This window comes from Monodelphis domestica, chromosome 1 (genome assembly GCF_027887165.1).
Source record: "Monodelphis domestica isolate mMonDom1 chromosome 1, mMonDom1.pri, whole genome shotgun sequence".
In the NCBI taxonomy this organism is placed as follows: Eukaryota; Metazoa; Chordata; class Mammalia; order Didelphimorphia; family Didelphidae; genus Monodelphis; species Monodelphis domestica.
The window spans coordinates 492665768-492690182 of record NC_077227.1 but is presented as its reverse complement, the minus strand read 5'-3'; the positions used below and the strand labels follow the sequence as shown (position 1 = coordinate 492690182).

Genomic DNA, 24415 nt, shown 5'->3' with positions numbered 1-24415 from the left:
TTTTGCTCAAAAGACTTATCCTTCAGTGTCAATGAGAGGGTCATTGATGTCTGGTGCTCAATAAGGAGGATAAGGTCATCATTCTAGTCTCCATCTGACAGAAGTTCAATAGAATCTTATCCTCTTTAAATTTCCTGACAAGAAGGGAAGAAAAATGACCACTTGATTTTCATTATATTTCAAAAGGCACCTTTTGCTAGATTTAACCATTGTTGCTGTTGTTCAAATCTTGAGACTGCTTTTACAGGTTCCATCTCTTCTCAAGGTAAAGAAGACTTCCTTATGGCATTTAACCCATGGGAGGGCAGGTTTTCGAGTCATGATGTCATACATTGAGATATTTTTCTTTGTACATCCCTATTCATTTAAGTATATTTCCAGTTGCAAATTTGGAGAGATAAGCTTTAAAAAACCCACAAAAAGAACATTCTAAAAATAGTGGGACCCCTTAAAATGGCTATTTATCTAAGGAAAAGTTCTACAAAAGTGAAGAAAACTTATATGAGTAAGTGGAAGTGAATAGAATCCATGGGATCTTTATGCACTTCAGATATGTTCTAAAACCCTCAAAGTGTTCGAAAAAGTACTCTGCTAGAGAACATCACTTTCTTTCTGATGTTACTTCTCTGTCCTATCTGAAGCTATGGGCTATTTTCTATTGTTTTGGTAATCATGTCCCTTCAAAGGTGAAATGCTGCTTTGTTCTTTCATGTTTGTCTCATCAGCTCTCATGCATTAAACATCATCTCCAACAGATTACTACCAAATCTACATAACCACCTCTTTTCCTGAGCTCCAGTCCTGTATCTCCAAATCCCTGTTCCATAGCTCTATATTTGGATGTCTCAGAGGCATTTCAAACTCCTCTGTCAGAACTAAGGGGCTTTCCTTCCAAACCTGTCCCTCCTCCTAATTTTCTCCATTTATGTCAAAAGTATAACTATTCTTCCAAGTACCCAGGTGCATAACATAAAAGTCATCACCAATCTCACTGACCCCTCAAAGCCAGTTAGCAAGTTGTTGTTTTTTATTCTAGTCCCTCAACACCGCTTGCATCTATTCTCTTTTCTCTACTCATACCAAATACCTTAGTTCTAATATATGATGCATGTATATGTATATAAGCAGATATATATATATGTATATATATAAATCTGTCCTTCTATAAGCCACATATTCTTCTATAAGAAAAAGTCTTTAAGTGATGTGAATACTGGAGTTCCAGCAACATTTATTTTCCTTAAAGATCTTACAGTGTTTTAACTGAATAAATGGGAAAGACAAAAACAAAAATCCAATCCATCGAAAAGTTTTTTCATTCTGCTGTTTTTGCAGCAAATAATCTAGTATTTCAGACAGAATAACAATTGATGTGCATTACAGTAAACCAAAGATGATAATCTTAATTGCATACCTTTCTTACATCCAGAGATGTTTCTGCTGCTAGTGACATTCTCAGTAAAGCCTGTGTACTGTGTTGTTTTTTAGTTAATGGCATGGGTTGCACTGATCGCTCCATAGTCTCATGTTTTCAAGTGACCACATTTGCAAGAAGGCTGGCAGGTCTAGAAATGTAGGTGGAAGCAGATGAAAGCTAAAGGCTCCTACAGGAATCCAAGTGGCTTGATACCATAAGCACTGGTTTCTGAACAATTGAGTTAAGCCTAATAGATGGTATGGAAAAAAGGAAGAAAGAAGTTTCTTTGGAGATCCCAGAGGGGTCAAATACCTGGCCAGTATTTTTAAGTCATGAGACTTGGAAATCTAAAATCTGGGGTTTGAAAGCTATGATAATAGGTGTCCCTGCCATCTGGCACTGGTTCACATTTCAGGGGCACTTCAACCACAAAAAAAAAAAACCATAATAAAACCTTTCAATGTATATGTTTACATTAATCCATATTATATTTAAAACATGAATTTTCATGTTTATACTATATGCTTATTCACCTATTCAAGTATATATTAAAATACGTACATCACAACATTAGAACTTGAAACAAGAAATACTACCACTGTCAAAATGTAAAAAGGAAAAGGGATCCTGTCTTGCAATGAAATATCAATAGTGTGACAAACTCACCAACTGGGTAACCCTTGGCAGCACCTCATTTGACTTCTCTTAGCCTCAGTTTCCTCATCTATAAAATGGGGATAGTAATATTGCATCATTTACCTCATAAAATGCTTCTAAGAATTTTAAAGCATTAAAAAATGACCTTTAAATTATTATTAGTGGGAATATGTAAGTGGTTCAGTTGATAGAGAGCCAAATCCTCAGGTCTGGGAAGTTCTGAGTTCCAAACTGTATAACACTTCCTAGCTGGGTGACTCAGGGCAAGTCACTTAACCCCAATTGTGAAGCCTTTACCACTCTGTCTTGGAACTAAGTATTGATTCTAAAATAGACAGTAAAGGGGGGAGAGAGAGAGAGAGACAGAGACAGAGACAGAGAAGATAGATAGATAGATAGATAGATAGATAGATAGATAGATAGATAGATAGATAGATAGATAGATAGATAGATAGATTGGTAGATTGGTAGATTGGTAGATTGATAGATAGATAGATAGATAGATAGATAGATAGATAGATAGATAGATAGATAGATAGATAGATAGATTGGTAGATTGATAGATAGATAGATAGATAGATAGATAGATAGATAGATAGATAGATAGATAGATAGATGGATGGATGGATGGACGGATGGATATAGATAGGATAGATAGACAGACATAGACAGACAGACAAATAGGTAGATAGATAGGGATAGAGAGAAAATAGATAGACAGACAGACAGAGAGATAGACAGATAGACAGAGTAGATAGACAGACAGAGAAATAGAGAGAGACAGACAGATAGGTAGATAGACAGACAGATAGGTAGGTAGATAGATAGATAGATAGATAGATAGATAGATAGATAGACAGACATGGATAGATAGAAAGATATTCTTAAGAATATCTCACATTATTTTAGAGTGAGAAATCTTAGAATAATATATGCATATAGATACATGCATGTATATACATATGTACACATATATGCATGCACATATGTGTATACACATATACATGGGTGTGTCTTATTATATACCCAAACATATATGTGTGTTTATATACATGTGTATACATGTGTAGATATATGTTATTACTGAAACCTCAGAGAACATATTCCCCCTAAGAATAAGTCCTTTAACTTATGAAGACTCTCCTAAAGTTTAAGATGTTGCATAAACTACAGAACTGATAACATCTTAAAATGCACCCATAAAAACTGGAGTTTATCTGAATATTTTCTGATCTCACAGTGCCCTCTGCTGAAAGCTTCAACAACTGACTTCAGATTCCACAATGCATTGTAGTACTGTCCATTCTCTAGCAAATGAAGGGCATTTTCTTCTTCAGTAAAAAATATTTCCAAATCTAAGAAAGAGTGGGGGAAAAGTATTTAAAGCAATTTTTACACATATATAAACACACCATTATGTTTTAGGGGAAATCATTCTTTAACTGAGAGAAAAAGGAACAGTGCCAACAGGCTTTCTTTCTATACTTTCTAGACATTGATTTTGCTTTCTAGATCTGAGAAGGATGTTGGTGTTCAAAATCCAGCTTACCATTTAAAATACACAATGTATACAAATGTTACCCAACTGTAGAATAGTATAGTCACAAAATGGTGTTGCAAGGTCTGGTCTTTTGTCTTGTACAAGCATTAACTCGCCTTATGACTTCAGTGTGGTCATCTGACATCTCTGGGCCTTAGCTTCATTACCTTTAAGAGGAGATTGGACTCGATCATCTTTGTGATCCATCTCCTTGTATAATCTTGTGTAAAGTTAGAACAAATGAAAAAGTCAGGTTTAATGGAAGGGCAGAGCAAGCCTTAACAATTGGGTGGATATTATTGAAATCAATTGAACAAGTCATAGAAAACCAGGGACAAAGAGAGGATTTCCAAGGCCTGAAGTCCTAGCATCTTCTAGTAGGATGAAGAAACTAATGGTTATCCCAGGGTAAAATGGCCTAATGCTAAAGAAAAGAATATTTAGGGGCATATCAAGGATCAGGAAGGATCTAGAGGTGGTGTTAGAGTGACTGTGGAACAAAAAGTACATTTACAGTCCACAACCACATCTGGGGACCCACATCTAAAGATGATTAAGATGGGGGGGTGGGGAAGGACAAAGTATGATAATCAAAATGTTCTAGGTTTGTTTGTCTTTTATCCTGGAAAAAAAGAACTAAAGACTAGAAAGAACTAAAAATTCCATCAGATCTGGCAATGGAGCCAACCAAAATCTATCTAATTTGAGTATTTTTCTTTAGTATCCACCAGCAACAGGGCTGAGGAGAGGAGAAAAAAATGGGAAGTAGGTATATACTTTTCCAGCCAATGCCATCTGTGTCTACACATTAAAGTTGGGTTCAGACATCAGGACTCTGTAATAAACTAATTTATTTCTAAGCATTTATGCTCATTTTCCTTTACCTTAGTTTTCTAGAAAAATTCCAACTTTGTCTTGGTGGGGATATAGAGGCAATATAGTGTAATGGAAAAATATTGGGTTCAGAGTCCTAAAACTTGAAACTGAATCCTGGGGCTTCTATTTGATTGATCTTAAGTAAGTCTTTGGCTTCTTAGGACAAAGCAGGGGACCTAGACTAGATTTTAAAGACTCTTTCCTTCTTGAAATTCCAGGAAACAGGGGGCAGCTGGGTAGCTCAGGCAACCAATATACAGTATTGATTCCAAGACAGAAGGTAAGGGTTATTAAAAAAAATAAAAAGAAAGAAATTCCAGGAAACAGTCACCTTTCATTAAGCAGAGAATAATTTTTTAAAGGTTAACCAGTTTTCCAAGTTGGATTTTGAAGGTGTAAGTTACTAGACAGGATAAAAGGAAGGGGAACAAATTGGAAAGCTACATAAATGAGGTTGATCATTGATGACAGGCCTCAAGCAAATGGAGGTTGGTTTGGGGTAAGCTACAGTGGTGGAGAGGAGAAAGGGTGAAGAAAGAACTACTGCTGGAGGAGGGATTGTGAATGAGAGCTCTACTTACTTCACAATATATATCTAGGTTTCCAGGCATTACAACACACTGGGGGGCACCAGGGACTCCAGGCTCTGCCACACATTTACTTCTTTTTTGCATTCTTGGTTTCAGTCTTTCTTTTCCATAAGATAAAGTTGATTGGTATAGCTAGGGCCAAGATAGAAAGGACCTTACTTGCAATCACAGTTTGTGGTTAGGATTATTTCTCTCTGCTCTCTTGTGAATGGAGAAGCAAGTGCATGTGTGAAAAAGCTTATTAATAAGGGTAGCAATGAATCTATATGCAAATAGATGTCAAGCTGAATTGAACAAGGAACCTGTGCCATACCTAATTTGTAAAATCTATATTCCAAGATTCTCTTGCAGTGCAAAAAATAGTTTGCTTTAAATGGCTGACTAGACATGTTCTTCTGGAAGGAAGTGGAAGGGAGAGGAATATTATAGGAGAGAAGTGAAGGGGGAAGTCCATGTTCCCAGAAACCCAGCTTTTCAAGGATAAAATATCTGGATCCCTTGACATCAAGAACAGGCTAAGGAATCATATATTTTATGGTCTACAATTTATATAACAAATAGTTTGTGTGTTTGATCAACATATCACATTAGAAATGTGGGGTGACATTTTGTCACAAGGGTATACCCAAATCACCTACTAACATTTGGCTAAAACAGGACAAGTCCTGGGTTCTAGACAGAAAAGGTTTGATTTTGATTTTGCTGTGGCCCTGTAGGGGCAGTAGAATTTAAGATGATGGGGAGCAGAGTCCTAGTCCCAACTTTTTTCACAATAACCTTGCAAAATAAGAAAGTGTGAGTTTTATTAGCATTTTGCTGATGAAGAAAATGAGGTCAAGAAAGTTTAAGTGATTCCTCCATGGTCGAATAATTCATAGTGCAAAGGCTATGGTTCAAAACACAATCTCCTGACTGCATCTGTGATGTTCTTTGCACTATGTCTTGCTGCCTTTTAATTATCTGAGTCACTTTGGGTTAAGTTTTTTAACCTTTTGCAGCCTCAATTTCTTCATCTGTAAAAAGGTGGAGAGGGAAGGGGAATGGAGAGTTAGATAGCCTCTAAGATTCTGTTTTAATGATAGTTGTCTTTCATTGTAGTTCTTCCATTGTTTTGTCATTTTTTCAGTCTTTTGGGGGAACCTTGGATTGAACTTTAAAATTCTCCCCAAGTAAACATTGGAATTCAAAACTTTTAGAATGAGACTCAAGACTATATATTGCCCTTTCCAGATGAGTTCTGCAGCTGAACAAATATCAGAATGGAAGACTAGTTTCTTTTCTGACATCAATTCTTTTAAAAAATTCAATTCAACTTCCTTACTTTTCAGGCGACGTGCTATTTCTGCTACTGTTTCTCCCTTAAAATCCTTGTCACTGAGAAGTGCCCCATAATCCAGAAGCAGATTTATAGTGGTGATCTGTCCCGTGGCTGCAGCAGCATGAAGAGCTGTTCTGCCTAGTGGTGTTCTGCCCTGACAATTGGTTCCTGCAAAAAGAAATAGCCCATGCTGTGGGGTTTTGCATTTGTTTTTTACCCCAGATACAAAAGAGCACATTTAAGTAACATGTTCTGAGACAACAGGAATGAAAGTGAAGTACTCAAATTCTTTTAAAACATCTTTTAAGAGAGCAAAACCACAACATTCATGAATATATTTTTTAATGGTGAATTCCTTGCACAGTCACTCACCTGCTGCTTGTAATGCCACCTCAAAGGGGATGGACATATAATGGGAGTTTATTAAGCACCAGGGAGGCAGCTAGGTGGCTCTGTGGATAGAGTGTGAGGCCTGGCCTCAGACACTTACTAGTTGACCCTGGGAAAGTCGCATAACTTCTGTTTGTCTGCCTTAATCCACTGGAGAAGGAAATGGCAAACCACTCCAGGATCTTTGCCAAGAAAACCAAGAGTCAGGCAGGAAGGAACAACAATAAGAAAGTTCCAATCACACAGAATTCTATTCAATTTGAACCTTTTCTGTATATGCTGAGATGAAGGGAGGGGAGTAAGCAGGGACAAATGGAATGTCTCTATATGTATTGTTAGAAGAAAACACTTAATAACTTAATACACATAAATTAGACACATATTTGGATTCATTTTTGTTCACTTGTGGGGTTTAAAGTTTTAAAAAGATTCTTATAACACTGGTGCCACCAGTAATCTTTCAGGGGAAAAAAGTTTCTTTAACCAGAATATTTTCCATGTATTTAAGTCAGTTTCACTGTGAAGGAACTGTGAAAATTCCACTTAAGATATGACCAAAATTTCAAATGCATCAGAGTCTTCTGGGTTATGAAAAATGCACATTTTTATCTTGTAATGTGAAAAATCTAGAGTGGTGCTATACAGAAGGGTTTGATGCTGCAGAAGTCTACAAAGTTGTAAGTGGATGGAAAATAGGATTATCCACTGGCCATAGGTTCACAGAATCTAGAAGTAGGAGACCTCTTTGAGATCTTCAAGTTCCAATTCTCAATTTACAAATGAGAAACCTGGGGCCAAGAACAGGAAATAACTTGCTGAAGATCACTTAGAAACTCTAGTCCTGACTCCAAATCTAGGGCTCTTTTCTACTATACTTCTCTCTTCACAGACATTTTTATTAATTACAATAGAATTTGTATTGCACATTAGTCTGACAAAGTGCTTTCTCCTCCTAATCTCCCAACACAGAGAATACAAAAATTATTATCCCCATTTCACAGATGAGGAAATTGGAACTCAGAGCATGATTTGTCCACGGTTAGGATGTAATTACATGTCAGAGGCAGGACTTAAAGTAAGATCTTCAGAAATCAAAAAGGGGTAGCTGGATTGAGCAATGGATAGAGTTCTGGGCCTGCAGTCAGGAAGACTCTCATCTTTCTAAATTCAAACCTGGTCTCAGACACTTACTAGCTATGTCATCCTGGCCAAGTCACTTAACCTTGTTTGCCTCAGTTTCCCTCATCTGTAAAATGAGCTGGAGAAGGAAATTGTAAACCACTCCGGTATCTTTGCCAAGAAAACTCCAAATGGGATCAGTTAAAGTCAGACAAAACTGGAAAATGACTCAACATCAAGAATTCAAAGCCATTATACAGCAAATGGTCTTGGGGAGAATGGACTCTGCTTTGTTGTTTTCAATTCTGCTCCTCCACTTCTGGAAAGGTTAAGGATTACTTAATTGCATAAGTAGCAGTCAATGAGCCTACTTCCATCATCTATCTAGATTCATATTGTATTTGGTTTTCAGATTTAATGCAAATAACTATACTACAAAAAGATACATTATTTTATATGTTTTATTACGAATCTAAATTGTGAGCTTCAAGAGGACAGGGACAATAAATTATCTCTTAAGCACCTAACGTGTACACTGACACTGTGCTGGGTGCTAGGGAATTTATTTCAATCTGTGAATATGTATTAAATATCTACTATGTACCAGGCACTGTTCTAGGTGCTGAAGATATAAAAACATCAAAAAATCACAGTCCCTGATACAAAACATTAACATGTTTCAAGAAGGTAAAGCGGAAGTTAGATCAGATACAGTAATACCCAAGCTAGCGTCAGTTTCAGAGCCAGGGTTGAAATCAATGCTGAGATCTCTATTTGAAAGGAAGCCCCCAAAGTCTAGAAAGCTAATTCTCAACATGCAAAGATATGGGTTAAGAAGGAGGGTAAGAAACATAACTTGTGTTAAAAAGAAGTCTAGTTGAGAAAACTTTAGAAGAAAAGTAGGCTATAAAATGGAGGCTGCCAGATGGTTCAGTGGATAGAGTCCTGGGCCTGGAGTCAGGAAGACTTGAGTTCAAATTTGGCCTCAGTCGCTTGCTAGCTATGTGATCCTGGGCAAGTCACTTAATTTCTGTTTCCCTTAATCCATTGAAGAAGGAAAGAGCAAACAAACCAGTATCCTTGCCAAGAAAACATCATGGGCAGTATTGGCTTGATATTGTCCATGGGATCACAAAGATACAAATACAACCGAATGCCAATAGGATATAAAGTAGGGTAAAGGATATGTTCATATTTTATTCCTTCTGTCTCAAGTGTAAAATAAGGATCATAAGCATCTACCTCAGAGGGTTGCTGTGAGGTCAAGTTAGATAATATCTGTAAAGTGCTTAGCACAATGCCTGCCTGGCACATAGTAGACAATAAATGTTTGTTCTCCCTCCTTTCAAGTCTTATGCATGCAAATAGTACTACAATAAGAATTAAGGTAAATTAGAAGCTACCGGGTATAGACATTACCATTTGCTAGGAGAAAACGTAAGGCTTCAGAATGGCCTCTATGTGCTGTAATATACAAAGCCACGAAAGCTCGGTCATCTATCCATTCCTTAAGTTTCTTTGCTTTTAAAAGTAAAGAATGTGGAGTTCTGTATAAAGAATCTTCAGTAACACCTAGACAAGATAGCTGGCAAGAAAAATGAAATTACCACATAATAAGTAAATCATATAAAAACCTAAGAATACTCAATAAATTCAGATATCCTTTATTAAGAGAGATGTTCAGTTATCTATCAGCAGTTTCTGGAAAATAAGGAAAGATTCATACCAAGATAAATTGGTATAATGTCCTGAAAGATTGGAAAATGCTCTTAAAAGGACAAGTGGCACTAACAACAATAATAGCTAGCATTTGCATAGCACCTACTATGTGCTAAACACTTTGCAAATATTGCATTTGGTCCTCAAAACGACCTTAGGAGATAGGTGCTACTATTATCCTCATTTTAGTGCTGAGGTTAAACTAAGGCAAATGGAGGTAAAATGACTTGCCCAAGAATACATAGCTATTGTCTGAGGTAGATTTTAGCTCAGGTTTTCCTAACATTTAAGTCCAGTGCTCTAACCACTGTGAAACCTATCTTCCTCAATTTGTATAATATTGTATAAATAGTTAAATAATACTTATCCATTTGGAGGAGAAAAGTTGAGTCATAAAGGGGAAAAATTTCATATCAAGAGATTGAACAGAAATATAGCACTTAATAAACAAGGAAGACTAAATATTTAATTTTTATGCAAACATTTAGGGGGGAAAGCTTCAGAAGAATCTTCTTTAAGATTTATACTTACTTCAAAAAGAATAATATTAATTTAAAGAAGCATGAAAACACCTTACTAGTGTCCCCTTCCACAGCAGCAAAAACAAGTTCTTTCCATCCATCCTGCGGCCAGATATACATTGAAAGTGTTCCACCAGGAACAACATCATGGAACCCTAATGTGGAATCATCCATCAAAACTCCTACAGGGAATTTCCCCACACAAAAGAATAAGACATTTGACATAAATTATTAACTGAATAGCTAGAGAAATTGTCTGACCTTTGATGTTAAAAAAAGTTTTGGATTTTTTAAACAAATCTCATTTGATAAATTTGTACAAATCAGCTTTATTGTATTTGACCTTTTAAAAAATGTAATTAGGTTCTTATATCAATAACAAAAGCCTAACAGAAAATAACAATGACAATTCTAAAATAAAAAATTTCAACCATAATATGGAAAAATGTATGTCAGTAAAATCATTATGTGAAATAGCTCCTTTGCAAGTAAATCTATTTAAGAGAGAATAAAATGTGCTTATAGTTTTGTACTATTAAATTATATATTATTACACATAATATAAACTCATAAACTATCATTCATATTATTAGCAGCTAGTAGGATGACAATGCTGTATCTTTCAAAAATGTTAACTTGTTAATGGAATATTTATAAGGTCCAACTCAAATATATTAACATGTGACTAATGTTGATACTTGCCAGAATTTGAATATATAATGGACATAAGATCACATATGTAGATGTTATAACATCATTTCCATATTATTAATTAATTTCAAAATTAGTATGTGGGGAAGACTTCTATGAATTTATAACTTGGAATATTACTTTCAAGAATATAATGTAACTTTTGTTAAATGTTCACTTAGGCTAACTATGCCCCTCTGTTATTGTTTAGCATTAAACTGCACTTTTTCATAACTAGAACAAGAGTAAATATTAATCCAATCACCATAATTTCCAAATGAGAAGAATGAGGTTCAGCAACAATATTGTACAAATGAAAACTATATCTACAGTATATGTTGCTAGAAACTTGGACTAATGAACCTAAACTGGAAGACAATAATTAAGGTCCTGTTTACAGTGTCTGATGATTATGAAACTGAACGAAGATCCTATTCCTTTAAAAATATATTGAGTGCCTTATGTTCTTGTAAGGAAAATAAAAGGTATAGATCTCTAGCATATAAATCTCATTTTTATGTAGTAAAGTTTACAAAGCATTTTTCTCACAACAACCTGTGAGATATTTAGCACAAGCATCATTATTCCTTTCTTTTCTTTCTCAGTTGAGGAGATGGAGGAACAGTGAGAATTTAGATGGTTTCAATCCCCATAATCACAGTTATAAATAGTAAATGGCAGAGCCTTAGATTCAACTCTAGGTCTTCAGTACTTTTATCAGTAAGTTATATTGCCTCCATATTAGCACTTATCAACATCTTTTTAAGGATCCAAGAGGATTCCCCTCCCCCACAAATGGAATTTGCATGGGCAGGAATTGTACTTTTTTTTATCTTTGTATTCCTAATACTTAAATATTTGATGAATTGATTTAATCAAGTATGAATGCTCCCTTCAAGCCGTAGTTATAAGCATGTGAATGCTTAGAGGACAAGTACATATTCCAAGTTGGTTATAGTGCTAGATTCTTTTCCATATTGGTAGGGCTCACCAGAGCTTTTACCAAAGCTTTTGAACTCCTAGGATCACTTTTCACACCAAAATGAAGAATCAGAAGAAGACTTTAGTGGAAGATATTAGTGAATAAAGTATTTAAAACCAAAACAGATCCCACTGGTTTTAAAATATAAAACTAAAATTTCTCCTCTAGGGTTTCTTAAAAGTTTTTCAATTTGTTTCAATGTCTAAAAGAGAGGGGGGGAAAGTCTGCATCAAAAGTAAAAATATTAAAAATGAAGAAACATTTGGCAAGACTACTATGCTGTTCATCCACCTTCTCTCCACCATTCCTGAAAACATCAGTTCTCCACATTCTCCTGGCCCAGTTTAGAGCCATTAGTCTTTTAAAAACAAAAAACAAAAAAACAACATTTTTTATGCTTCCTTGAAGTCCCCCCCCCCTTCCCCCTCTGCCTGTTTCGGTACAAATAAGAAGACAAATCGTGTCCCCCAGATTCCTAGAATTTTGGTAACAGTGAAAGAGGAAAATCATGGTTCCCAGACTGATTTGAGGGATTTAGGTTGAAGGAAGCCATCAAGTGATTGAACTTGAGCAGGGTTGTGAGATCTTATTAGGCTTTTGAGGTCCGATTCCCCAAAAGCAAGAATCTGAGGTCTAGGCTCTAACAGGGGGAGAGTGGGGACGAGAGCCCTGTGGGCTAGGAAGAATGATGGTGGGATCTGGGGGTCGTGGTCCTCACAAGGGCCGAGATTGAGACATGGTCTCGGGCATTAAGGTGAGGTCTGGGGTCCAGGTCCTAGGCCAAGGAGGCAGGCTGGGGATGGTCGCAGGGGAGATGTGGGGTGGATGCCCTGAAGGGGTCAGGTCCTGGGTGGGTGGCACGCGAGGCGCCACCTTGGTCCAGGTAACAGACGCGCTGGAAGTGATAGGGAATCCCGGACACCAGATCTAGCTCCTCCCTCAGCTCCCTCACGGTGGTTTCCTGGCGGCAGTTGTGCAGTCGAAACATCTCGCCAGTCTCCTCCAGCCGCACGCGCAGAGAGAACTGCTTAGTGGCACTGCCCACGCGACTCTGGGGAGTGTTCCAGGCTGTCGACCGCCGCCCTATGGAACGATTGAGCGATGACCATCGCTGGCTGAGCACCGGTGGCTTGGCCAGAATTCTAGAGCTCAGGCGCCGCAGCCACCGGCGGGTCTTAGCAGCGGTCCCCCACTTCCTAACCCCTCCCAACCGAGCCTAACCCTAAGCATCGGCCCCTACCTATTCTGGGGCCCACCGCACCTGTTCGGGATCAGATACTACGGGCACCGCCCCCGTTGCCAGGAGCAACGCTTTCTGCTCCCTCCAGGGCCTTGTGAGGAGAGCATTTGAGCATAAGCATGTCAGGGACTAGGGGAGAAGAGGAAATGAGGGGCGACCCGGAACTTTGGGGGTTGATGGCCTGGAGACAGGTCGGATCCTGGGCTTCGCGCTAAAAGGAATCTGTCTCTTAGGCCGTCCGCTTCATCTTCATATTAGCTTTCTCAAGACCCTTCAAATGATACAAGATAATTCCCTCCCTTCCCCACCCTATGTAAGCACCATGTAATGTTCGTAGAATTGATTTAATCACGTGTGAATGCTTGCCCCACGCCAGAATATTTTGGGTTGCTGTGGCCAAAATAAAATCCGTTGCCTGCTGGTTGCAATGAGCCTTTGTCCCTTTAGGAAGCCCATCATAGTGACAAGAACACATTCCAAGCATATATAATGCATAGATACTGAGAAGATCAATATGAATATACAGGATGTCCCCAAAGTTGGGGAAACTGAGACCCAGGCCTGAGAACTGGCAGCAAGGCTTGGCATAGCACCAATTGCTGATCCCTTTAGAAGGACAGAATGGATGTGGGGTCAGCACACTTGTTTTCCTCCACTCAGAGCCTCTGATGGCCCTTTCCAGGAGGGAGGTGACCAGGGATGTTGAAAGAATGTCTAGCCTGGAGCCAAATGACCCAGGAAGCCTTTGAATGCCATAGCCTGGCCCTATGCCAGTGTGTGAGCTCCACATGCAGGTTTATTCCCAGTAGAGCTCAGGGGCCTGGATTTTTTGCTCTTTAACAACTCATTTGGCAAAGAAAAAAACAAAACACTTCAATTCTGCTATATTGCTAAGATCCAAATAAATGATATACCTTCAATAACCACTTACTATCACACAATACTATTTACATCACACAATACTCCAAGTCAACATACTTATGGAGGAACTATATATATTGGGTGTCCGTTGCCACTTGGTGCCTGACTCAGGGGCCCAACCCTCATCTATATATCTATATCTGTATCCATATATGTCTATATATATGTACATATATATCTCAATCTCTCATATAGAATCACCATTATTAATAATAGCAATAATATCTGACATTCACATATGTGTATGCACTTATATGTAAACCATCTAAGCAGATGGCTAAACCAGATTGAGGGTAACCAATGGACCACAAGTTCATTTGTGAGTTGGGTGGGGTGTTTACCCAAGCATTCAAAGCTTTCCCCCATGGGATGGCCAGATGAGAACAATTTTTTTTCAAATAGCCATGAAAAAGAGGAAGACAGGGAGGGAGAAAGAGAGCGAATTCTTTGGCCCATGACAATCCATGAAAAATAAAATACAAAATGGTTCACAAAACTTGTGTTGCCCCCAATTCTGCAGCAATGACAGTAGAGTGGTAGAAAAAGGGGACCACATGCTGAGAAATTAACTTAATACCATATATATATACATATATATGTATATAACTATGCTATTATTGACACACTGAATGTGAGATCCTTATTTGATATTACTAATGTGCAGACATACTTCTGGAGGAACTGGATTTTATATTCATATATAATTTCATATTTATATATAAACATATTTATATAATTTTATATTAACATATAAGTATACATTATATGCATATTATATAAAAATGCCTAAATATATTATACTTTATAATACATATTATGTATACATATAATTGCTTATAAATATATACATATTTTCTTACTATAAATTCAAGCATTAGGGGGTTGTAAGAATGAGGCATACCAATTGAACAGACTGGGAATAACAGGTGAGCAAATGGGCCATGTGCTACAGAACCACCCATAGAATGTTTAAAAATCTAGATAAAAGCCATCAAGACAATGTCTATTAGGCAAATCCACTGAGGAGGACTTATGGTAACCTACAGACAAGAATTATTCAGAATGAGAAGGAATAGATAAGCTGGACATGTGTATCTTTGGAGGATAGTCTAGCAACATCAAAATGTTTGGGGGCTTGGGGGTTAATCCCATTTGGGAAATATGATATATTAATCCTCTTTGCTTCAATTTGGCTTAGACTTTTATCAAAGTCAAGAACTTGAAGGTTTTCATGTGGTTGAGGTATTTTATGTCATCAGCATTTTTAATAGTCATAATAATATCTGGCACTTCCATGAAAAGTTATATGGTTTTATAAAGGACTTCATATACAGTATTATTCAGTCCTTGCAACAAGTCTATGAGATTGGCATAGCAGGTACGGTCATCCCTAGTTCACAGATGGGGAAGTCAAGGCACAAAGTCTATTATAAATGACACATTTAAGGTTTGCAGATTAATTCAGGACAATAAAACAACCCTACAGAATAAGTAGTGACTTCTCTGCAGTCAGTGGTCACAAATGAATTCTTGTCAAAGACAGAGTTCAAAACTGGTGATAATTATGGTAAAGGGGGGATGAGCTGGATTCAAAATAGTGTGTCTGAACCTGGGCAAATCCCTTCATCTCTAGGTCTCAGTTTAGAGGCCATCCAGTCCAGTCCTTGTATCTTACACAACAAGGATTTAATATCAGCTCTAAATCCAATTATCTTAAACTGCAGAGGCAGAGTTTAGTTTGTTTTAAAGAAAAAAACTTCCAGACAATTGGAATTTTGCAAAAGTGAAATGGCACATAATATGTGGAATGAATGCTTAATAAATGTTTGTTGAATTATTCCAAAGAGAATTCCAGTTGGGGTAGAGGTTGGACTACACAACCTCTGAGAGCATTTCCAACTCTCAGATTCTATGGTTCTTTTCCCTTTTTTTCCCCAGCAAATAGGAATAAATTGAGGCAATTGTCAAGTATTTGGGTGTTTTGTTTCCAGGATTTTATGTGTTATCTTTGAACTATGGATCTTCCTTCTGTGAAGGAAAAATGTCCTGTATTTGATATCCATATTTTCCATTGAATTCTATTGTTACCCACATATGGGGATACCCAATTCCTCACATAAGAAGAAGTCTAGGCATGCACCATACTTTAGCTTTGTTTTAGAGGCTTCCCTGACTGAGGCAAGAACATTGTCAAAGAATAAAGTCCACCAGATGTTGAATCAAGACTGGGTCAAAAGTCCTTTCAGGGAGACTAAATTCAGGACTGGAGCCATAAGGTACATTTTTTAAAAGTATATACTCTTATATGGATATGTTTGTGTACTCAAGAAGCTTAAATTATACATATTAACACATAGAAGAGAAGGGCCTTTTGGTCTCTTGAAAGTCATAGAGATGGTTAGTGCAGTCATATGGCAGCTCACTTTTTTCCACCTCTTTTCAGAAATGGTAATGCTTTAGTTACCTATCCCATTCCTCTGTAGAATGTAAATTACTTGAGGGAAGACTGTCATTTTTTTTTCATATCAACAATGCTTAGCATAATGCCTGCCACAGTAGTAGGCTCTTAAAAGTCCCATTGATTAATTTATAAGTACACAAATAAGTAAGATAAAATGTAGAATGTAAAGGGGAAGGTAATTAGAAATTTGTCTAAAATGAATCCATTTTATATTATTTTAAAATTAAGTGTTTCTTTACATAAAATGTGAATTAAAAAGGAATTTTATTCAAATGCCTAATAATATCTTTAATATCTCAAAAGTGATGGTTATCTTCAGCTCAGAAAGTGGATCCTCTGGAGCCAAAGGAAGGCCCCAATATAGTCATTGCTATCTTCCCACATGACGTAACTAGCATTTGGGGATTTTTGCAGCTTCTACATGAGTACCTTATAGGGTACTTGTTGCTACTCTAGGGGTTTGGTTAACTGTCAAGCTGTGGTTCCAGATTTAAAGGATCATGGAAATTTAGAAATGGAAGAAATTGTAAAAATCCAGTCCCACCCTATCACATTGCAAAGGAGGAAACAGGTCTAGGGAGGTTAAATAAATTGCCCAAAGTCACACAGATACTAATTAGCAAAGCCAGGATTTGAATCCAGCAACTTTGCCTCCAAATCCAATTCCACAGCCATTATTATTTAGTTCAACAAATTGATCAGATTACATTTATGAAGCACCAATCTGCCAGCCGTTGCACTATGAAAAAGAATGAAGCAATTTAGACCTTTATTAAGCACCTTCTGCCTATAGGACATTGTTACATACAAAAAGTTCCTGACTTCAAGAAACTGATATTATAAAAGGAGTTAACACAAAGAAAAGGACATTTTGGTCTCCTGAAAGTCACAAAGATGGTAAGTGCAGTGACAGGGCAGCTCATTGACACCCCTTTTCAGACATGGTAGTGCTTTAGAACAAGTTTGAAGACGGTGAAGATAAGGGGGTACATGAATGTATGGGATGCAGGTGGCAAGAATGCAGTATGGTGGGTCTGAAGGCACCAAGAGAGAGGAACTGAAATGGAAGTTGGAGCAAGCAAGCATAGCATGGTCAGGGGAATTTTAGGTGAAGACAATTAAGAGAGAGGGAGCAAGTATGACAATAGGCTGGGTTAGGTTACTTGTCATGGACTATTTGTGAACCCACATTCTGTATTATAAGATTAAAAATTAATATCCAATAACTCCAACTATTATTTTTTTATAAGATTTATTACTAATAACTTGAAGTAAAGGCTAATGATAGCCTTAGCAAAGAGGAGGATCCCAGACCAGGGCACAGGAGAAAATGTGGGAGAGAGCAAGGAGGAGAGTCAGAAGAGAGAGAAGGCAGGGTTACACACAACTTTATCAATACAGCATAAGGACACAAAGTGGGGCTGAAAGAGGAAAGGGATGGTGGGTAATGTAGTTCAAAGGTACAAAATTCCAATTAAACAGTATGACACTCCCTAAACCAGGGGTCCCCAAACTTTTTACACAGGGGGCCAGTTCACTGTCCCTTACACTGGAGGGCCAGACTATAAAAACCTAACCCTAACCCTAACTGGACAGCTATATGCCCAGGGACTCTTTCTAAGGCACCACACAAAGGATTATGTCACCAGAAGTAGTACTGTACATGAGTGACGGGTGCCGCCACATACAGTGCTCCTCTTACTGAACACCAGTGAAAGAGGTGCCCCTTTCAGAAGTGCGGTGGGGGCTGGATATATGGCCTCAGGCATGTGGTTTGGGGACCCCTGCTCTAAACCCTCTAGACATTCAGAAACTTGAGGCCTAAGCTAAAAAGACTTGGCTAAAAGACATGGAAATTCATAAGTATTAAACATAGTATTTATACAAGGTTTAAATGTCAGTGCTGGGGCAGATATTTTTTCTTAGACATACTTCTAATTACCTTTCCCTCCACATTCTACTTTTAAAAATATTGTATTTGTTTGCATGTCTTTCCCCCGATTAGATTATGAGCTTTTTAAATGAGTTTTTTAAAAAAATTCTATTCCAGGGCTACATTCACTGACCCTTAAAGGGAAGGTCAAATGAGCCCACACATTTGTGGAAGGCATCTCAAGAAGTCCAAGTTTTTGGTTCCAAAGTCTGTTTCCCTTTGCAAAGTCCCATTGGTTGTAATTTAAAACAAACAAAAAAAAAGTTGTTTTTTTTTTCAGGAAAAAGGAATCTCAAAATATGTTTGGAAAAATACATTTTTAAAAAAAAAGTTATTTTACAATACCAAATAGAGACAAATTGTTACCAAAACTATTTATATATGGGTATTTCCCCCCCAAGAATGACACATACAGTTAACAGAAAGTTACAGGGACTATTATTGTTCACTGATTTAAAAAAGTTTTGGATTTAATAAAGCAAAATGCATTCATAAGGGCTCTTATTTAACAAAGTGTCTCCTATGTTTGGTGCTGGGGAAAAAGAGGCTCTGAAGTCAAATCCCTATTCTGACCCAACCTGCCTGGTCACTTAACTCTTCCTTAGTGGGTCACAATCTCCTCATCTGAAAAGCAAGGGGATAGAACTAGATAGCCTGAGGCCATTTACAACACTGGATTTGATTCTTTGCATCTTTTAGGATCCTTCAATAATCCTTAAAGATGTCACAGATGATAGATAATATTCTAATAAACCAAAATGCAAATCCCTTCAGTGAAGAGACTTTTTAAAAACTGAACTTCAGATCTTTAGCACAGTGATAGAGCAAGCACTTAATAAATAAATGCTTATTGGATTGCTATCAAGTAGGCATAAACCTGGGAAACCTTTGCTCAAACTTGTTTGTCACAGACAGAGGCCATTCAACAAGAAATCCAAAAGGGATTGGGACTCTATAGGTAGGGGTTCTCAATCTGGAGATGACAATACCAAAGTTGCCTGGGATAAATTCTATAGGGTTCAAGAATCTGAGTGTGTGTGTGTGTGTGTGTGTGTGCAGCGTGGTGGTGGAAATCACACTTTCATTTCAATAATTGGTTTTCTTTTTAGTCCTACGTGCTTTATTTTATGCATTTAAAATATTATGAGAAGAGATCCCTAGGCTTCACTCAGTCTGCCAAAGTGATGGGAAAGCTGAAAAAGTTGGGTCTGCTGTATGATGAGATCCTCCAGGTATTATATGAGGTTTGACTTTGTGATTTCATCAAACCCTGGAACATTGCAGAGCCTCCTAAATGAGATTCATAATCACTTAGTTTGGCCTGACTATCCACAAAGGAAAAATCAAGTGGATGAGAACTGGTGTTTGGTGAGTGACAGGCATTTGGAAGGACAGCCCATCAATATACCTTTGACATACACACTGCAGATAAGAGTGAATTAAGCACAGAACTGAACAGGAAGGGAGTAGGCAGGATTGTGTGGGGTCTTTCAGAGAACCCAGGCTATTCCCAGAAACAAAATCCCATCTTTTTAAGACCAAGAGAGAGCAGTATACTGTAGAGAAGAGTGCTGGCCCTGGAGTAAGAGAACAAAGGCATCGCCAGAAAAATCATGTAATCTATTCTCAGGCATGGAATATTTATCTCCAAAGAATCCAAACTACCAATACCCAAAGGGCAATGAAGAGATGTACTGTGTGTCTAAACAGACACACAGTATATCTAAACAGACTATGCCCATATTGCCAACGAGTTCTGTGAACAAAGATACCAGAGAAAGGATATGTGAGGAAAAAATGCAAGCTGAGACAGTCATGTAGCAACAATCCACATGCTACAGTGGCCCCTTCTTAATGGCAAGAGATCTGGAAGGAGAAAGGAATCCCCTAGCACACTGCATGGACTCACTGTAGATGACTTTCCAGAGAACACAAAGGCTGACTGCACAGGTTGTCATCTGCAGCATTAGTAGTACCCCAAAATATGAGACCACATTGCACTGAAGGATTCATAGGTGTCTCCTAATTAAGGAAAGGCCTACATTCATTGCATACGAATGTAACAATATTTTTGTGCCACAAGAAACAATGAGTATGAAAAACTAAAAAAAAAAATTGATATAGTAATTCAGTAAAATAGGAAAAAAAACAACTTGTTATAAATTCTAGCCATACAAAGACAAAAGTAAAACCATAGTTTACATCTAGTAAAGGCCAAATTATCAGGGAAAAAAGGACTATGTGGGTAATAGGTTAAATCTATTGGAGTTAGATTTTTGTTATCTGATTTTTTGGTCCAGACATGGATTTTCATTATTTCTAGAATACAAATTCCTTCCTCTGATACAAGTGATTCTCCTAAGGACATACAGTAACATATCTGGGTCAGGATTTGAACTTGAGCCTCCTTCCTACTCTTATCTATTACCTCACATTGCTTCTCTTGTGATAGGGAGGGTAAATAATCAATAAATAATAGATGTTTAGGACAGTATGGTAAATAATCTCTTGAGGCAATGTGTTGGTTTCAGTATAGGTGTTTATTTCTCTAGTATTTTTCCTTACTTATTTGTTCTTATCAATGGAAGCCAAAAAAATTTCTATTAAAAAAAAAGAACATATACATTCCATAAAACAATCATGAGGTTTATTGAGATAAATACAATGTTACATAGATTCTATATTTTGACAATCAGTGGCACTTCCAGAGTGTCCCCATTTATTTGGGCTCTAAAACACTGTTTTCTGTCACTAAGGCAATATCCTATTAGATGCCATGTGTATATTATTTATATAACATTAACATAGATAACAGTGAGTTTGAATTCTCAACATGACTTACATGCTTTGGATTACAAGTGCCTGATAGTTTTCTACAGTATCCAAACAATATTGCACCACTAATGTTAATTTCATGTCCCGTAGTAAAATTTAAATTAAATTCTTACTGCTGTTATAAAAATGTACCTTTGCGGCATGTGTATTTAAAGTACACTTTTTTGCATAATTAAAAGTAAACCAACTTGAGGAATTACATGTAAATATAGTTTTTAAAATCACCATAATATATACCTTGTCTAAAAGAGCTGCCTTGGTCATGCTTAAAAATCATATTTCCAGGATGAAGGAGAAAACTGACATCTTAGAAAGATGAGCCACTTCAGCAGATCTGCACATTGCCTGATGTTAGAAAGTTCTACATTTTCTCCTCTTCTAATGCATGCAGATATCCATTTACATAAACTTAGAAAGCTATATCAAAAACTGTCAAGTGTTTAAATGGTAATAAATTTTTGGAATTTGAAAGGTGCTTAAAAAAATTTTAACAATGGAAACATTTCCATTTTGGAAAAGTTAGAAAATAGCCTATTATTTAACAACACATTCAACTAAATATTCTGTGAGAAACATAACTACTATGTTTTCAGTGAGTCATTGAAGAAGACTATTAATAAAAGCAGGGAGCTTAAAAGTGATGATCAGTTACAAACACTCAAAACATGTATCTTTGTACACTTTTTAAAAAAAGTATAATCAACACTAAGAAATTTAATGGTAGGAAAAATAAAATGGAAAGTAAAGGGAGAACAATTTAGAAAATCTGAGTTATTTAAAAATACTCAAATGTTAGCAGTAGAAAAGATATTAAAAAACTACAAAAAATACTTTTTTTGCAGAGAAACTTCAGTCATAAAAAATTTTGTGTTGGAGAGGCATTCATATTAAAATCCCACAAAAATTTTAATGTACAACTGGAATTTTAGAGCTTATCTGCCAAAGCACTAACAACTTTACTTATAAATTCTAAAAGCATGTATGATATATCATGCAAAATTCTAAACACAATACGAATATAATCTGATAGACTACTGTATAAAATTAAACCCTACACAAAATACAAAATTCCAGTTGAACAAATTCTACTTGCTGCTAGGCTAACAATTTACTTGATGTAACAATCTTAATTTACAGACAATAAAGTAATCAGAATTGCTTGTTATACAGTAAAACTGGATCTCTATCTATTTACATTAGCTAGCTCTATTGGATGTTTGAAAGTTCATATTAAAAAAAAAGTGTACCCTTCATGTACTAACCTGTACTTGACCAAAGTTGGCAAAAGTGTTCTGTAAGAAACTAATTTAATTTTTACAGTTCCCTCTACAAATTAAAAGTCAATATTATGTTTTGACATTTTAACTCATGCCCTTTATTTTTCCGCCAAGTCCAGAATGGTATCCATTTCTCTGCATTGAAGTTTAGGTCTTGCTATTTTTTAATATAATAAGCTAAAAGAGAATCAGAAAATTTGGCCAGGTGTACCAAGAAATTCTGTGTCTTCAGAAAAACCTATTCAAACTTATTAGGGAAGTATAATAATTCTAACTTATACTCCCTCTACAGGTTACTCTTAGAATAAAACTGGAATGCTTATTTTTAGCTTATGTTTCATTTTTCAAAAGGAAAAGAAACAAAATTTTACATGGGCACACACACACACACACACATACATACATATATATATATATATATATATATGTATATGCTTTTGTAGTAAATAGACCATAATAAAAATTAGAATCATCATCTGATGAAAATTGGTCCAAATAGATCAGTTTCTCCTTATTCTAAACTGTACACATAATGTCTAGACTCTGTGTACTTAAAGATATACTTAATGTTGTCTTCCCCTCCTACCGCCCCCTGCCATGATCACTGTTATGGATAATATGCATATTGATTTGTTATTAGTTACCTGCATTGTTTCCTACTTCTGTTCAATTTCAAGAACTGTGGCCAGTTACTTCCCATACATTTCAATCAGAAAACTTCCTTTCATATTCATAAATGTGCTAATATAACCAATGAATTGTTTTTATATAATTTTATTCCTGTGAATGGCCAATATGTACACTTATGAATATAACATAGTTCCAGCAGCAAGAGTGAGAAATAATTAAGTGCTTAAGAAAGTTCCAATAACAGTTTATAAGAATAAAAACTACAATATAAAAAGTTGTTATACATTTTCTTTAGTACATTTAAGAAAATATTATGTATATTCAAAAGCAAACAAATATTGGGCTAATTTGCAACAACAAAGTAGAGTATAAATGAAAATGATGTATTTATAAGGTTTTAGTGGAAGGAAGTTGACACTGGAGTAAATATATTTTTTTCTGGCCAAGAATTATTCACATATATACAATATTTCTGGTAAAATAAAATGTGACACCATAAACTATATTAAAAAGGGGTATCAGTGCATCAAAATATACAAGTTTACTAAACTTCAGGCTTTAAAGCTGGTAGTAAACTACTTTATTATGAAAAATAATTTTAAATAATATGATATAAAATTACTATCAGGCAATCTGATGGTATGAAGATTCTGGTTATGCATCAAACTAAAAGGATCTACACAGTATTGGCTCATTTTCATAGGGGGAAGGCAAAAGCAAAGCAGGCACAGCATAACTGAAATAAGTAACTGTCCAATATGAAATGTATGTTGCTGCAGATGACAGTTTTCATTTAGTAAGTGTTATGATAATAAGATAAGAAGTCTTTTCTCTTCAGGCAGATACAAAACAGTTCCCCTTCTTCATTGTTACCATAAAATGATATGAAGATTATACAATCATAATTCAGATTTTAAGCAAATTAATTCTGTTTTTCTAGAGCAGCTGTATCCATAATATTTCGTTTTGGCTCTAGGGTGGCAAAAAAGGAAACATCCTGGTCTCTGTCTGACTGCAAGGCTAATACAGTTTCTTCAACAACTTCAAGATGAGGGTTACCAGCATTTCTAAAATAAGCTAGAAAAAAAAGAGAAAGTGAGTAGTTTTGATCATGTTCACCACATGTATTGAGTTCTGATATAGGATACAGTCTTTGATATTAAAACTCCAGACAAAGTAATATCTGTCCTTGAAAAACTAAACGACCAAACTAGAGGCCCACTAATTTCATCAGTTCTCTTAATGAAAGAACTTTTCTTAAACTCTGAACTGCCCTCTTAGGTCAGAACTTTCTGAAAG

At 36.4% G+C, this 24415-nt stretch overlaps 2 protein-coding genes across 5 annotated transcripts in view; both read right to left on the bottom strand.

Annotated features, from left to right (window-relative positions):
• Positions 1–21290, bottom strand: ANKRD60 (ankyrin repeat domain 60). The gene is made up of 12 exons (XM_056817280.1): positions 21217–21290; positions 13081–13150; positions 12693–13035; positions 10199–10329; positions 9327–9492; positions 6402–6566; positions 5072–5212; positions 3661–3781; positions 3313–3429; positions 2084–2141; positions 1415–1664; positions 1–134 (listed from the first exon to the last, which is right to left on the bottom strand). Exons 1-7 carry the CDS (start codon positions 21288–21290, stop codon positions 5148–5150), a joined length of 1014 nt encoding a protein of 337 aa, XP_056673258.1. The 3' UTR covers positions 1–134; positions 1415–1664; positions 2084–2141; positions 3313–3429; positions 3661–3781; positions 5072–5147.
• LOC100027275 (serine/threonine-protein phosphatase 4 regulatory subunit 1-like) overlaps positions 21000–24415 on the bottom strand; it is a 58037-nt gene continuing 54621 nt past the window's right edge. For all 4 annotated transcript variants that reach the window (XM_056812920.1, XM_056812923.1, XM_056812922.1 and 1 more), the window contains one exon: positions 21000–24193. In XM_056812920.1, the coding sequence (XP_056668898.1) occupies positions 24039–24193 (155 nt within the window). In that variant the 3' untranslated portion in view covers positions 21000–24038. The remainder of the gene's footprint in view (positions 24194–24415) is intronic.

What these genes read in the sequence shown, in the direction of transcription:
- ANKRD60 (XM_056817280.1), bottom strand. Translation starts at nt 21,290, where the DNA reads ATGAAATTAACATTAGTGGTGCAATATTGTTTGGATACTGTAGAAAAC. An exon ending in TAGTATCTGATCCCGAACAG is followed by an intron (nt 13,036 to 13,080) that starts GTGCGGTGGGCC and finishes GCTTAGGGTTAG; the next exon opens with GCTCGGTTGGGAGGGGTTAG. An exon ending in ACGTTTTCTCCTAGCAAATG is followed by an intron (nt 6,567 to 9,326) that starts GTAATGTCTATA and finishes TTCTTTTTGCAG; the next exon opens with GAACCAATTGTCAGGGCAGA.